Genomic DNA, 16,953 nt, shown 5'->3' with positions numbered 1-16,953 from the left:
CGTGACCAGTAAGACATGGACAGGAGATTGAAAAGTGGGAGGAAGGGAGAAGCCCAGGATAGTTCTTCCCACTCTTTCACGGCTTCTTGTGTTATTTTCTGTGTCGTTCCAGCCCATCCCTCTCGGTTTCCACTCCCATTAGGCAGCCCCTGCCACTGTTAGCTCCTGTTGGACAACCCTAGCTTCTGGTAGCATTGTCTGTTCCGTTCATCTCTCCAAGCTTCAAGGTGGAAGCAGCAGCTCTCTTAACGTGTTGATCCCTGGTCCCTCTCTGTCTTCCCTTTGGCTCCTCACCTCTTCTGTCACTGCTCTAACCAAATCCCTGTATTGAAACTCCTCCATTTAAAGGACCTAGAGTAATCCCTGTCTTTCTGGCCCAATCCTGAAGGCTGCCACCCAAATCATCCCTCTTAGTGTTTGAATGGCTTTCCAACCTGACTGTTCCCGTTGAAGCCATTGTAAGGTCATGGCTGTGTTAATGAATTTTGGGTACCAAGGACACCAGATCTTTTTTTTCCCCCTGGTAAAGAAAACAGAATTGCAGAATAATTTCAAAATAGCCTGGCTGTCTAGATTTCTCAGCAGGCGCTCACTGGGGTGTGTAAAATTACAATCTTTCTATTCTTCATGGGCCTCTAATTTTTTTTTTTTAAATGGATGGCTTCTTCCTTTCCAACTGTGAGAGGAACTATTTTGATTTTGCAAAAATTCATGCAGTCATTCTTCCCTCCCCCCCACTGACTAGCCTGGGATGTTGATCTTGTGTTATATTTATAGAGATTGTGGTTGGCTGACCAGGAGTTATTTTGCAGTAGGAGTTTGTAAGATTTCTACTTTGAGTGTGTGTTCTGGCCTTTTTTTTCCCTTAAAAAAAAGAAAAACCAAAATCTTTCCTAGAACATCTACTTTGCTCTTCTGTAACGATTTCTTTTTCAAAACCAACGTAAGCCCTGCCTCTTACAGTTTTTTTTTTTGGTCTGCATTTTGTTTGTCTCTGATGTTTTTTCTTTTTTGGTGTCTCTTTTTTACTTCAAGTTTAAAATATAGTTCCTCCTTCACACAGAAATGTTGTAAATGAGATTGTGGTGATTGAAAAGAAGGGTGCTTTGGGGGTCAGGAAACCTCAGTTTCTCCATCTGTAAAAGGAGTGCATTGGGTGAGATGAGCGGAGTAAGCAGCTGCAGTTCCCAGCTAACCACACTCAACTGTGGATATCAGTAGGCAGTCACAGCCCTTTGCCCTGCTGAGCTCTGATGTGGCTCCAGAATCCTTCTCCACACATGCTTCAGACAGTCTTTCCTCATTGATTAGGATTAGCTCTCAAGGTAAAACCTCTTGGCTATCCCTGGACTAGATGATTCCTTAGTCCCCATCAACTGTGGTGGTTCTCTAGTATTGTCAGCACAGTTCTTCTCCATTTTATACCAGTTGACTTTCCTAAGCCCCTCCTGTATGCAGCACCACTGTGGGAGCTGTTGAGCCACAGAGGAGCCCTAAAAAACCAGTTGTCCTTCTGGAGTGTGCAGTTCAGTGGAAAGCAAGGCTGCAAAGAGTGGTGCTATTCCCAGGTGCCCTGGAGCCGTTGGTTCTCCAGGGGGTTGTCCCTGTGACCCCGAGTGGCCAGGGAAGCCTTCCCAGAGCAGGGCTTGGGGTTCACCTGAGTAGGGTGGAGGCACAGAAAACAGAATCAGTGAGTTTCAGAACCAGGGGGACCTCAGAGTTCATCTGCTCAGAATCCTCTATTTTATAGCTAAGGAGATAGCCTCGGAGGGAAAAGGTGACTTGCCTGAATTTTAATAAATGGTAATGATTTATAGGGCTAAAGCTTACTAAATGATGGATAAACCATGGTAAAGCATGGTAATTACTCATATTACTAAAACTTACGTAGCATTTACTGTATGCCAGGCACTATTCTGCGAGCTTTACATTAATGAACTAATTTAGACTTAAGTGGTCTAATTAGTTAGACCACTTAACTAACTGTCGTTATTCCCATTTTATAGATGAGGACACTGAGGCTCGGAGGAGTTCACCTGGTATCACAAGGCTTGTTGAGTACTAGAGCCAGGATTTGAATGTCGGCCAAAACAGTTTCAGATTCTATGCTGGAAGCTCTTATGTTGAATAAATCCTTATTCTGGGATGATCAGAATATGGGGTTTGATTATGTATCACTTGACTCACTGTCATCAGTGTAATTGTAACGACCTCACTGTGGCTGGTGCAGTAGTGTTAGTGCATGGATGTTACAGACATTATACCATTTCATCCCCCCGGCAGCTGTGTGATGTGATCTCTGTTACATCAGAGGAAACGGAGATGCAGAGATGTGATGGGATTTGGGCAAGGTCACAGAGCTGCCAGATGGCCCAGGTGGAATTTCAACCCATGTCTGCCCAACTCAGCCGTCAGAATTTAGAGGGCCTCTTTGAGTCTGTCAGTCCAATAATCTCATTGGACAGATGGGCACTCTGAGGGCTAGAAGTTGCCTCTTCCATCAAGTCAGGGGAGGCTCGGGGTCTCCTGGAATGTGGGGTGCTTGCTGCTCCCCGATGAGGCTGCTGGCATGCCGGTGTTACCGTGGCCCTGTCACAGGAGGCTCACGGCCTTTCCTTTCATCCCCTTGAAAAGATTTGAAGAGCAGTCTTTTACCCTTGCTGCTTTCCTTAAAAATACCTAAGGGGTTGATTAAAATACAAAAACTCTGTTCCCCAGTTCTGGGGTTCGCCTGATTTGGAACTTGCAGTCCTATATCTATTTGTGTGGTTCCCCCCCCCCCCCCGAAACGAAAAAGCCTCCCTCCCCACTTCCTGCTGATCCAAAGTGCATATTTGTCACGTCTTTAATGAGTAATCTGAGTTTTGGCTTGGTGCGGCTGTGCCAGGACATGGTTTATGGCTGATCTGGTTTTAACTCGCTCCAGGCAGTTTTCCCTGGAGTTTTCTGTAAAATCATAAACCTGGAGAGAGAATTTTTGTGGAATTCAGTCACATGACTCACTCTTTTGTAAATTGAGAGATTAACTGGGTGACCGGAAAGAACTGAGATGCATTTCATTTTTAAAAAGAAAACAAACAGTGGCATTTATGTGCCCGGAGGAGCACGTCCACTTTTCAAGGCAGGGAAAGTCACTTGCCAAGGTCACATCACTGGGGCTTGGGGGCAGGATGGTGTAGGGTTTGAAAGGTCGGTCCTTGGAATTAGAGACTGGGGGTTGGAATCCTGGCTGTGGCTGGTCCCAGGGGTTCCTGTACCCCTGAGCCTTTGTGTCTCCGGGCGGTTGAGGAGTGAAATGGGAGTGTACTTGCAGTGCCCTGAGCCCAGCGCCGGCACACAGGAGGTGCTCAATAGATGCTGGCAGCTCCTGTCTTATCAGTGCTGAATTAATACTAGCAGACAAAGTGTGTGGCTGTAAAGGTCCAGTACTACACATGTGACTCCTTAAGTTCAATTAACCGTCAAAACAGCCTAGGGAGTGGGCACTAGTATCACACGTGTTTTACAGAGCAGGAACTGAGTGAGGCACTAAGAGGGGCCCCCCACACACAAGTGATGGAGCTTGTGTCTGGCTGACTTCCAGTTGCTCCCCACCCCCACCCCCTCTGGCTGCTGGCCTTCCACTTCCCTCTGGAGCCATGGTACCTGAGCTCTTTCTGACTTCTGGTCACCAGGTGGGAAACCTGGCCCACCTGGAGGGCCTCCGCTGACCCTCCCTGGATGCCTGTATACAGCCCTCCAAGCATCTCACTGCCTCCACCATCACCCCCTCCAGCAGACCTTTTGAAGATGGAATTCTGGCTAGGTTACTCCCTTGCCTAAAGCCCTTCATGGTGGCAGAAGGGTGAGGGAACTCTCTACACTGTCTCTGCAACTCTTCTGTAAATCTAGGATTTTTTTAGTATGAGGTTTTTAAAAACTAATGAAATATTGTGTACTGGGCCTGACTCTGGGAAAACTGGCATGCTTCTCGAGATGCCATTTAGTACCCCTTGTAATCCAGCCCAGCTGGGGACATAGAATGAAGGAACATGCATCAAATGATGAGGAAGTACCAGGACCGTTGATTGGGGCTCCCGTGTGGACTGTGGGTTCCACTGGTAGTGGCAGGCAGCGCTTGTCGTCTGGGTGATCAGTCTGGTGGGGCAGCTCAGGGAGGTTCCTGCCCCTTCCTCTCTGACACCAGGCTTCTCCCCTGCTCCTTTAAAGGGAATTGATCATTGACTTCAGGCCTTCCCAGGTGTCCAGGTCAGTGCTGGGCCCCAAGGAGTGAGTGGAGGAGACTGGGCCCTCTGCACACCAGGAACATATAGTCTAGAAGGACAGGAGCTTCTCAACAGCTGCAGCAATTAAAAAAAAAGAAAAAGAAAAAGAAATGCTGCCATTTATTGAGCCACTACTATGTACCTGGCTCTGTTCTGAGTGGGTTCTTTGCATTACCTCAGCTGTTCTTGCTACTTCTAGAGGCTTACAGTCCTGAAGCCTTCTTGCCTCACTGCTTTTCCCCAAACCATCATCATTGCTTCCCTGGAAGGTGACAGTGGCCTCTGCAGCCAGAGGTTGCATTCAGAGGTGTCTTCCAAGGCTGCCCCATAAGGCTGGGGGTAAAGCACAGACTCATTGGCCTAATCTACAGGGGCTCATTAATTACTGTGTATTTATGGTAATGATGATGACAGTGACAATGATGATGATGATGATGGTGTCAGTAATAGGGTCTGGCTCTGGTCTGCGTGGCTGCCAGCCAGAGAGAGAAGAACTGCCTGCACCTGGGAACTGCAGGGCGAATATTGGCTCCATTTCGAGGAAGCCTGATTTATTTCTTGGTCCTTGACCTCTGAGAGTAAGAACTGGATGCAGCTGGGGGTAAAGGTGAAGGAGAGCATTGTAGCAGAGAGAAACGAAGATCAAGGGTATCTGTTTTAATTGGGTGCACGGCCAGTGGATGATGGTATGTCTGGGGCCTCCCGCAGAGAGGCTGCCTGGATCCAGTCTTTACACTTCTGTTCCATGGAGCAGCTTGGTGGTCACTCAACAACAGAAGAAAGCAAAAACAAAATCAAATGGATGTTCCATCTTCCACAGAGCTGGAGGCTGCTGAGTCCAGGACTGAGGTCTTGGCTCTGGCCTGGGAGTCTAGTGAGGAACTCCTTGTGTGAGTTGGGGATATTGGGTGGGCAGGTCCCTTCTTCTAGACATGAAGACTCTCAGAGCTGGCTGCAGCCTTCCATGGTTCAGTGAGCTCTGACAGGATCCTTTCCTGGGTTTGCTGCTGGGCAGGGTGGCACCCTCCTCCGTACTCCCCTGCATGTGGTATGGGGTGGGGATTCCCCGGCACCCAGCCTGTGCCAGCTTCATTTGGGTCCATACTGGACATTCCCTCCAGTAAGTATGAGCTCCTTGCTCCCAGGTCAAGCTACCAAGCCTCCCTGCAGGCTGGATGGATTCTGTTGAATATGTTGCAGAACCAGGATTCTGTCTTCTGGGCACCTGTCTCAGTAGGGGCTTACATACTGGTTGGCTCTAAGTAATTGAGTCTGCGGGGCCTGCATCTCCACTTCTCTGGTTGCTGTTTTGTCCCTGTAACTAGCTGGTACCCAGCACCTAGTAGGCACCAAGCATGTAGCATTGAGGAGAACAGACGAGGAACCAGGTTTGATTCAGTCTTGCTGTCAGACCCTCTCCCCCAAGGCCTTGCTCAGAATCACTCATGTAGGGTGAACTCTATAAGTGTTTCTTGAAAAATGGCACATGCTTATATGAGTTTCAGTTCATCTAACCTACAGTCTTCTGCAAATCCCATCTATCCCTCAAACTTGGAACCCAGAGCAGTCAGTGGCTTTCAGTAACCACATTCAGAAACAAACTGCAAAATTAAAAAGCAACTATCAAATGCAAGAAAGAAATCATGGAGTTCACCTAAAAGGCAAGGTCTAATTAGAGAATTTATAATGTATTTAAGATTCTTGGGAGCAGAATCCTCTTTCTCATTTATAAAGCTCCGTTTGGCATTGACACAGTCACCCTTAGTAGGTGTTTTTCAGGAACACTTGGTGTCTAAAGGCATGGACTTCCTGTACCCAAGTTGGGGCCTGATGGCGATATAGGAAAACATTTTTTGGGGGGCCAGGCCAGGCTGTGTGTATGGAGAAAATGCCCATACATTTGGGCATTTGGGATGAGAAAGCATGGGTGAGCCCTGGCCATCCCACTGGCCAGCTGTGTGACCTTGAGCAAATCACTTGGGTTCTCTTGGTTGTTGGTTTGTTCTTTGTCAAGGGGAAGAGTTGAACTACAGTGTATCCTTTGCAGTGTTGTTGGGAGGATCCCATGTGGTATCAGGAGCTATAAAGGGCTAATCCAGTGGTTAGTATTCTCATGTATGATTTTTCTTGATGCTGAGGCCAAAAGTGTTTTGGAACCTCCCATGACTCCTTTGTCTCATGCCCCACATCCAATTATCTTCATATCCTGTTGGCTCTACCTCTAAATACATTCAGAACCCAACCTCTACCCCCAGCCCCCACCCCCACCGCTACCAGTCTAGTCCAAGACCCCATCATCTCTTCCTGGAATCCTGCAGTACACATTCTCTGTCATTGCCCCACTGCTTATTCTCAGAACATCAGCCTCAGTGACTCATAAAATGGAAGTAAAACTATTACGTCACTTTGCCCAAAACCTTCCGGTGGGTTCCCAGAGTAAAAGCCAAAACCTGAGTGGTCTACAGGCCCTACATGGGCCAGCCTTCCGTTACCTCACCACTTCACTCTGTTCTAGCCTGCTGGCCTTCTTGCTGTTAATTGAACATGCCAGGCATTCTCCCACTCTAGGGTCCTTACACTGACCATTTTCTTTGCCTTGAGCCCTCTTCCCCAGCTCACTCACCTCCTTCCAGTGTTTGCCCAAAGATGTCTACCTTATCACCCTATTTAAAATTGCAACCCATGGTTCTACCTCGCTCCTGACATTCCTGACTCCCATATTCGTCTCTATTTTTTATCCCACGGCACCTATTACTTTTATGCATACTACATATATATACTGCTTATTACCATTTTTGGTCCTATCTGCCCCCACGTGAGTTAAGTCTCCATGAGGGTAGGGCATGTCTTAGCTGCCTGGAATAATGTCTGGCGCAGAAGAGGTTCATTAAATATTTGTTGGATGAATGAATGACTTTTCTCCTGATTTGAGTCTTGCATGCCAATGGGAAAGACAAGGTTACAAGTTAAATTTTGGGAATCTTCTGGCTGTTGGAAAGGAAAGACTATGTGAATGCAATTCAAGCTGTTTCAGACCAATTTATCCTCCTTTCCTTAGAAAATATTAGAGAATATACATATCCTCTGGGTATATGGGAGCTGTAGCAGGTGATTCTCGCGGATGCAGTGCCTCTCAGCAGACCCCTGGGTTGAGTGTACCTGGCCACACCCTACACAGAGAAGGCTGATAGTGGGAATCTTCCTGCACTTCAGTGGTGTGAGCTAGTAAATCAGAATTTAAATGTTCAAATTAACACATATACATATATACATTGTAACACACACACAGATATTATGAAATAATATGCGTTAGGTGTTGGCGGATATAATCTTCACATGAATTTGTAAGAATACAAGACCACAAAGGTATTTCTTTTTTCTCCCAGTTCACTGTTCACGTCTCCCTTCCGTGAGGGTGGAGAGAAGCGTGAGAAGCAGCGAATATTGGGGATTACAGAAGTGTCTGCCAGTGGAGTTGATGTTGCCCACCCAGCCTAACATATATAGTGCTTTTGCAGAGTGCCATAATACATAGAGTGGCTTTTCAAGAAATATCTGTCGAGTGAATGAAGGAGTGATTGGGTATTTAAGGTCAGTTGTCACTTTTTCAACCAAATGTAATTGCCAGCGCAGTTCATCATCCATCTAAGCGAACCTCATTATCAGTATTTCCTCAGAAATAATAAGTAATGAATTCAACCATATCGGATGACTGTTTGCCTCGTGCCAGGCACTAAGCTGGGCCCCGAAGGTGTGATGATGTGTGGGGTGTGTCTATGCCCAGGAGGAACGCACAGCCTCAGGAGAGAAGGCCACCCAGTCTGTGGTCCCAGCCCGTCCGGGTGGTGGACGGCGCTGAAGGCGTGCGTGTTCGCATTGTTGAGAGAACAGTGAACTGGGAGAAATTAAATCTGACTGGGGGCGGGGGGCGAGTTCAATGAAGTCTCCTGAGAGCAAGTCGGTTTTGAGTCGTGCCTTCTGTGATGAGGTTGGGGTGGGGGAGGGAAAAGGCAAGCTCCTAATTGTACCACTGCAGAAACCCACGCCCTCGGTGGGTCTCGGGCTGGTTGCCCCGAGGCGCCATCTTGGAGCTGCCCCCCCTCCAAGATGGCGGCCCCTGCGGCCCCCACCTCAGCCGTGGCAACTTCGGCCTCCCGCGACCTCTGGCTTGGCTCTCTTATCGCAGAAAGGCAGTTCATTCTTCGCCATCAGGCAGCCAGGACCCAAGGAGCTGTTTTTCCTCCATTGTGCAGGCATGACAAATCATTAATTTTTGATTGATTTGCTTAGAATTATGGGCGCCCCAGCATTCTTTCCGCCGCTGAACAGCTGTATAACAAATGAATATATCAGTGTGCACAAAAGATTGGAGATCTAAGAGAAGCAATTACATTGGCCACCCTCCCCCACCCTCACCCCTTCCCGGGCATTGAAGGGAGGAAATTTTTACCAGAAATTCCTCAAGTGGCTTTAAAAAAAAAAAAAGGCCTTTTTATAATTGAATTCAATCTTTATCTCTTCATCGTTTGCAGCAGATTTCCAAACACACACCAGTTCCCCACACGCTTGGGTTCCAAGTATCCAGGAGGAGTCATTAATAATGAAATTTCAACGGGTAAATTAAAACCAAAATGAAAAAAAAAGAAAAAACAGAAAAGAAAATTCTACCACCCCCCTTTTTTCTTTTTTTGGTTGCTGCTATTCCTTTAAGATTTTGGAACTGTACCAGTGCACTAAATGTGACCTCCATAACTTTTAAATTAAGAATTTATGCTGGCTTGAAATTTATGAAATATTTCAGCATGAAAGAAAGCCTTTTTCCCTCAGGAAAATTGAGCAATAAATCACAGCACTGTGGATTTACTGCCCTAGAGCCAGCGAGAGATAGGATTTTTTTTTTTTTTTTGCTTCATTCTGAAAAAAAAAAAATGTAATCATATAAGACAGCTTAGCTGCTATCCTCCCACTCTCTAGAATTTTTAATTTCAGCTGTTTCTGCTTGGATTTATTTCCAATATTCCTGCTCGGCTTTTCAATTTCCTCAGTTATTAAATTTTAATTCAGTGCATTAGCATTTAAATTAAAAAAGGGTTTATTTTATCGAAATCGTTGGCCAGCCCCCATCCCGTAGCACACGAATTGCCTATTTCTGCCATTTGCACAAAATGTGAAATGCAGCTAATGTCTTACAACTTACATTTGCACAAATTTAGAAATAAAATTTCTGGTTTGGAATAATATTTTCTTTCCAAGAAAACCCTTAATAAAAGAATGGAAAAGAACAACTTAACATTCATTTGGGAGGGAAGAGGAGGGTTGAATGAAACCAAAAATTGCCTTGCCCAGGTCCTGAGGAGAAGCAGGCATATAAGGGATGATTCGGCTGGAATGGGGATCAGTATTTTATGAGGGGCTGGGGGACCTTTACCCCCAGCTGGGCAGGGGTGGGCAGGAGGCCCTCTCTCCTCCATCACATCTCATTTGCCATAGGGGGCTCTGGTTAAGGTTGGGTCAGCTCACCATGGATTGGCAGAGGTGGAAGGGAGGGAGAGACGATCTGATCTAGCCAACTCTTACACCTCTCCTTCAGTTTTTACCTGTGGAGAACCTCAGGTTCGGGGAAAGGAAAGAGCTTTTCTAAGGGTCGCAGCGAGACCCAGAGAGAATCAGGGTGAGAAGCCCCTTTCTTTAGGACAACATAGTCCAATGGCAAAAGATGATCCTACAGCACCAATAGCGTGGCAGTAGGAGTTTCCATTATTTAAATTACTGCAGTAATTTAAATTATGTAGTGGGCTATGTACTCTATCTACATTATCATTTTCAGTATTATTCTGGCCCTGTTGGAGAAGACCTTAGATCCATGGTGGTTTGATGAACTCTCAGGAGAAGCAGATTGCAGTATCAGATTCTGGTCAGACTCTGAAACGTGCTGGGAAGACCCATGGTCCAAGGCTACCTCTGCCACTTGATCATTTTCTGCGTCGCCTTGTACAAGTCTCTGTTTTTCTCTGTCTCAGTTTCCTGGACCTGATAAATAGTGGCATAGGGTTTTTAATGATTGTTATAATTATTACAGCCAAGCACATGCTAAGTACTTTTGTAAATATTACCCTAAGTCATCTTATTAAAAACGCCCATTCTGCAGATGAGGAAGCTGAGATCTTGAAAGGGTACGTGACTTGCCTGAGATGACGCAGCTAGATGATGATGGTAGAAGTGGGACTCGAACTCAGACAGCCTGACTCTAAACCCTTGCTCTTAAACTGCATTTCAAATTGAGAAACAATTGAAATTGCATTCAACCAGGTAAAGAAGAGTATGTGGATTAGATTGGATTATTTGAAATTGCTGATTTGAGGTCATTTTGACCTAAGGAAATAGCACTGTCAGAGGTTTAACTTAATTCACAAGGGATTGCCATAATGTCTGCATGAGGGCACAGACAAAACTGGTCTGGGGTCATGGGGACTCTGCAGATGGAGATCCAGCTTTGGCTGAGGTTGGGAAGGGATGTCCCCTTGCCATTCTGGTGGGGCAGGATGCAGCTGGCCTTTCTTGAGTCTGCTAGGCCTACACATTGATTTATATGAGCTGTGACATTAACATGTGCTGTCGCGGACATCTCACTGGAGCCCGTCAGTGTGCCTACCTAGGCTTTCCCATGTCTGCCGATAAACAGACTTTTCACACCCAGCTGTGGTAGCACCCCTCCCTCCAGCATTTCAGTTTCCCCAGCATCACCACCTTAGTCTCTGCAAAATAATTTGTTTGAACAACTATTTGAATATTTTGAACATTTTGTCTTTGCTTCATAAAAATGAATGGAAAACAAGTATGAATGTTGACACTAGTGATAAGATGTCCAAGTATCATAAACATAATAAAAGGGAAACAGGTGTGGATTATTAGGTATGTCGAAAATAGAGAATCTTTACCCTCATGGCCCATCATGGGGAGCTGCTCAACTCTGTGAAATCGTGAAGGAAAAGGACAAAAAAGTCAACATTAAAAATGTATATGGAAAATGGTAGAAGTACACACCCAGAATTAAGTCAGAAGTTGAGAGGTCATTTGGGAGTTTGCAGTATTTTTAAGCTTGCTGGGGGAGAAGCCCTTCACCCTGCTACTTTATGATATGAATAGTTAAACAACTTCTGTACATTCATTTTTCACACAAGTTTTGAGGAATGCAAGGTGTTGGAAGGAAGCTGTAATCCATTTTGCTCTTTTGCTCCCAGTAAAATGACATGCACACCATTTCCTGCTTTCTTGTTTCTTCTGCTGAAATAACACACAGGCATCCTATTAATTTCTCCCTCCCAGACTCACATTTCTATCTCCCCATTTGTCCTTAACCTTTCTGTTTCCCTCATTTAGGAAACTTAGTCTGCGTAGTTTTACCCTGTTTCCTGATTGGCTTGCCTGAAAGTTGGCGGGAGAAAAAGTATTCCAGAGGTGAGGAAGGCAGTTTTGGAGTGACCCTCGATCTGGGCTTGCAGCTGTGGGATTTTTGATAGAAGACTAAAGCTCTCTGGCCCTCTGTGTCCTCATCTGTAAACTGGGGGTATTGTGGGGTAGGGTAACTGTACTGTGAGGAGTAAATGAGACCAGGCATTTAATGTCTGTGCCCTAGCGCCTGACATGAAGTCAACCAGGGGAGTGAGTACAGATGCCTGCGGTGGCCGGGCAGGTGGGCTGAGTAAGGCAAGAGGGAGGTATGGGGACTCTGGAGAAGCCAGTGGCCTGTCAGCACCCACTGATTGTCACATATAGGACTACGTGTTGCCAGGTTATCCACTTTATTAAGGGAAGCTGGAAATCTTGTGTTATTTTGGTGAAATCCTTTTATTTTTATTTAAGTAGCATCTCTTTATTTTAGTTCATTTGAATCAAAATCTGCCATTTGGTTTTGCCATTTTACAACCTCTAATAAGCACTCGTTAAAAGGTAGTGGCTGCTGCTTTTATTTTAATCCTCAATCTCTTATCCACCGTTCTGCAATTCAAAATGCTTGAAAATCAAAAGATTTTTATAACTGATTGGGCAGCAGAACTTGACCTGAGGGGAAGATGGGGCTGGTTGTAGTGTGTATTTATCCCATGTACAGTTGACTCCTTTTATCTTTCACTACAGAAATACTAATGTGCTTGATTACTGGGGACTCCTCAGACCCCGCCAGAGCTGTTTCAAAATAGTGAACATATGTACTTCATTACCTTTTTAGAGTCAGAAAACTTCTGAATTTGGAAACACATGTGACCCCAGGGTTTGGGCCTTTGGAGTATTCTAATGATTACTATTACTATGAATGGTTTGGCACAGCTAGAACTGCATCTTCAACCAGGGGTAATGAAGATCTTAGGGGTTCTTCCCATGTCTGAAGCCTGCTTTGGCCCCTGTGTCCAGCATGTCACCCCCCCTCCCCCCATGCCTCTCCAGCACTGGCCTAAGAGTCATATCTTAGCAGTTTGTCATTAGTCCTTATGAGCCTTCAGGCAGCTCTCTCTTTGCCTAGGGCCTCAGTCTCTCCATCTGAACCAGAATTTTATGATTTCTGAAAATTTCATTTGGTCAGCATTATCTCCCTATCCTCCCCCCCTCCCCCCAATAAAAGAGATTAAGAACTGGCATTCTCTTGTCTTCCCCTGCTCATAGGGTTGGGGGACAGAATATTTTAACATAATAGTATTTCCCCCCCATGCTTGGTAGGGATAAATCTGCAGCTACTGTTTTATTGGAAATCCCAGCTGAAAATAAAAATCGTGCAATTCAATCTCAGATTTGGCTGGTTACTTACTTTTCACTGAGTCCCCAGGGCTCTGCAATTGCTGGTTTTGTGCTGGTAGTGGGTGTTCAGGCAGGATGTAAAGGGCTAACCAAATAAGAGAGTATCCTGACTCTCTCTTATCACTGAGGACAGATTTTCCCAACTTGGAGGAGTGGGGTGGGCCACCTCACCCCTCTGTATATAGGCCTGTGTTCAGTGGGAGCATAGCGTGAGAATTGCAGGGGGTAGAATTTGTGTCTTCTCATTTTGCTGATGTATGTTTTGGGGTTTCTTTTGCAGGCTGACGGAGCCAGTGCAGCTGGAAGGAAAAGTACAGCGGGCAGGTAAGCTCCCCACTGCCCTGCCCTATCCTGCACCCTTTCCCCTCTGTTTGGTCTTCACACCTCTCAGCCATCACTTTCTTGTCCTCACCACCCATCTGATAGGATGGCTGATTCATGCCACCTCCCTTTGCTGACAATCCCTGTGTTCCTGGAAAACAGCTTGGGCAATGTTTTCCAGCCCTCCTGGTATCCTCTATGGGCACCCAAGACCGGAAGCTGAGGATGACTTATTCCTGATCTGGCCATTGATCTCTCAAATAGGGGATGGCTTATGGGTGAAATACCACAGGACTCTGGGTTGAAAGGCCTGGTTGTGAATCCCAACTCCACTGCTGCATTGTAAACTCCAGGGGACACCGGTTTCACGGTATTCTGGAATTCTGTGTGAATGGGCCTCCTGGAGTCTTGGAGCTTGTGGGGGCCTTGCTGGGTGATTACAAGTCCTTCTCTCTGCCTTTTCATTTCTTCTCTAAATTTGAGATAGCCTAGCTTGAAAAGGGCTATTATGAAGATTAAATGAGATGACTCTTGTAAAATGTTCAGCACACGGAGTTTTAATTCATCAGGGTTGTTTGTGGTGAATGTGACAGAAATTTACCCCAGATTACTTAGAACAGAAATAGAAATTTTGGCAATCATGCACCTGTGAAGTCCAGGGGTGCAATGGATTCAGGGGCTCGAGTGCTGGCGTTAGGAATTTCACTCGTTTTCTCTTTCTCTGCCCCCCTCCCCACTTTCCTCTCCCCTTCCCTCCCACTTTCTGCTCCTCCTCCCACTCCGACCAGCTCTGTTTCACTCTTGGCTTCATTTTTCAGCAGGCAGAGATGGTCCTGGTAGTACCGGATGTAACGTGGGCCTTACCGCTAGTGATCTCAGCCAATGAGAAAGCCTCTTCCATCATGGCTTCAGCAGCGGTCCAAAAGATGACTCTCATTGGCCCACCAAGAGTCATGTGCTTATCTCCTGATCATTTCTTCCAGGGTGGGTGGAATACTCTGATTGGCCAGATGGGTTAATGTCCTCACCTTTGACCTGGCAGGAGTGGGGATAGGGGTGGTTCTCAAGGAAAGCTTGAATGTCCTTACTGAAAAAGGGGAAACGAGGTAGCAGACAGGCCAAAGCAGGGGACGTTCTTTGCACCCAGCCCAGGGAAGTGGTAGCACTGAAACTGCTGCGAATGTATCATAGGGTAAAGCAGAGCTGGAATAGTCAAGCATCCTTTATTTGGGGATTTGAGGCAGGAAGAAGGCAAGGGGCGTACAGAAGAGGTGGCTCCCTGGGATATGTACATAAAGTCTGAAATGAGCTCTGTGGTCATGTACTAGAGCTGGGGGTCAGGCCATGAATGCCCTTTAGGCCTTGGCACACTAGTTCTGTAAAATGTTAATTGATTTTTTTTGTGAGCAGAAAAACAGGTTCTATGACAAATTAGTTTGGAGGACAATGGGTTAAACAGAGTCAAGCTGGTTTCTTTGTTGTTGGACCTTTAGAACCTTTAATGGGCTATTGAGTAAGCTTGAGAATATCCAAGAGAAAAGATGAGACTGCCATGTTTCTCAGACCTACTTAACCATGGAATCCTTTAATTGAAGTTCATCTCAAAGAACAAGTCTTTGATACATACCTTGGGAAACCATGGGGAGATGTTGAAGTTCCTTGAACCCAGGAGTAATGTGATTGCTTTTGTGCTGCAGGAAGCTCACCCTGGCTGGTTTTTGCTTGTTTGTTTGTTTGTTTTTTAATCATTTTTTAATTGTGAAATATATATACAAAAAGAAAAGAAAAAAAGCAATAACTTTCAAAATACACTGCAACAAGCAGCTTCAGAACAGATATCATACTTTGGATTGTGTTCCCATTCTGTAGTTCCAGGTTTTTCCTCCTAGCTGCTCCAAAACACCGAAGGCTAAAAGAAATATCAATATGGTGATTCAGCAGTCATATTCATTTGTTAAATCCTATCTTCTTTGTTAGAATTTCTCCTTCTCCTTTGGTCCTTCTCTCACTGTATAAGGATCTTTGGGCTATGCCCTTTCTAACTTTTTCATGTTGGGAAGGGGTATCAATAATATGGGATAGGGGGATGAAATTAATTGATGTTCTTGGCGAGGCTGGCCCCTCTGGGTTTCAGGGCTTATCTAGCCTAGGAACCCTCTGGAGGTAATGGGTTTCAGGAAAGTAAACTTAGTGCGTGAAACACTTCTATAGTCTCTGTTCAAGCCCTAGGTATTCTTTATGGTTAATAGGCATGATGTTGGTTGGAGTTTGGCAGACTAGGGCAATTAGCAATATCTAGCTGAAGCTTGCATAAAAGTAGCCTCCAGAATAGTCTTTCAACGCTATTTGAAGTCTCTTAGCCACTGATATCTTGTTTTGTTTCCTTTCTTTTCCCCCTTTTGGTTCAGAAGGCAGTATAGATCCGGCAGTGCCAGGGCTAGGCTCAGCCCCAGGAGTCATACCCCACAATGTCAGGGAGACTTTCACCCCTGAATGTCATGTTTCATGTTGGGGGGAGGATAATGATTTTCCTTGTAGAGTTGGGTTTAGAGAAGCCAAATCTGAGCAACAAAGAGGTTCTCTGGAAGCAACTCTTAGGCGTAATTATAGGTAGTCTTAGCTTCTCCACTACAGAGATTAGTTTCATAAGGCCAAGTCTCAAAATCAAGGCTTGGTCTATTTTCTTGAGAGTCCTTAATGTTTGAGAGAGCACCAGGGGTTTCTGAGATGGGAAATTTTAATAGTCCTTTATTTTTTTCTCCAGTCCCTCAAGGGACTCTACCAATACTTTTTTTTCCCCTCCAGTCCCTCACGGGACTCTACCAGTACTTTTTCATTATCAGCCCACCATAGGCTGGGATGTCTCCAGGTAGTGCGTTAAGCTGTACAGAATTCTGAGGCCTGGTTCTTGTTCTGGGCTCCATGTATTTGTCACCCTGGCTGCTCCTTGCAAAGTGGGTTGGAGGGGGCAGAATGGAGGCAGCAGGAAGTCAGGGTGCCCACACAGCCCAGCACAGGCTGGCCCCCAAACTCCTTTCTGATCTCATCGCATACTAGTCTCCCCTTCCCTCCCTCTGTTTTAGCCACCTTGACCTCTCTCTTATCTAACACTCTAAACCAGGGGTTGGAGGGTCAGATAGTATATATTTTTTGTTCTATGGCAGCGTCTCAACTCTGCTATTTAAACAGAAGTAGCCTACATAGGTTACACTTAACTATATAGATAACTGTAGTTTGACTACACCTATCCTAGACTGACTCCTGCCCAGGGGCCTTTGCAACTACTGTTCCCTTTTCCTGGAATGCTCTTTCCTCTCATCGTTCCACGATTGGAACATTTCATCATTCACACCTCAGATAGATCACAGCTCAAAGTAGTTTTCCCTGAACCGCCTCCCGCCCTCCCCAACCCCATTCAAGGTAGATACCCCTGGAACCCTGTGCTGTGGCCTCTGGCCTTCAGAGCCTATTTATACTCTTTAATTACCCCGTTTTTAAGTTTACTTTCTTTTCTCTCTCTCTCTGTCTCCCTTGTAGTGTCATCTCCATAAGGCAGGGACTGTGTCTATCTTGGTTG

General features: G+C 45.7%; 1 protein-coding gene and 1 long non-coding RNA gene across 14 annotated transcripts in view; one reads left to right on the top strand and one right to left on the bottom strand.

Annotated features, from left to right (window-relative positions):
• Window positions 1–16,953, top strand: part of ZNF618 (zinc finger protein 618) — a 181,182-nt gene that overhangs the window by 81,329 nt on the left and 82,900 nt on the right. For all 13 annotated transcript variants that reach the window (XM_077142603.1, XM_077142595.1, XM_077142558.1 and 10 more), the window contains exon 2: window positions 13,336–13,379. In XM_077142603.1, coding sequence (XP_076998718.1) covers window positions 13,336–13,379 — 44 coding nt within the window. The remainder of the gene's footprint in view (window positions 1–13,335; window positions 13,380–16,953) is intronic.
• On the bottom strand, window positions 10,065–13,729 carry LOC143668060 (uncharacterized). Its single transcript, XR_013168275.1, has 3 exons — window positions 13,664–13,729; window positions 13,066–13,354; window positions 10,065–10,295 (listed from the first exon to the last, which is right to left on the bottom strand). It is a non-coding gene; the product is annotated as an uncharacterized LOC143668060 (long non-coding RNA).

The sequence above is a fragment of the Tamandua tetradactyla genome, chromosome 2 (genome assembly GCF_023851605.1).
Source record: "Tamandua tetradactyla isolate mTamTet1 chromosome 2, mTamTet1.pri, whole genome shotgun sequence".
Lineage (NCBI taxonomy): Eukaryota > Metazoa > Chordata > Mammalia > Pilosa > Myrmecophagidae > Tamandua > Tamandua tetradactyla.
The sequence above is the reverse complement of the archived record's forward strand: the minus strand, read 5'-3'. Positions and strand labels throughout refer to the sequence as shown.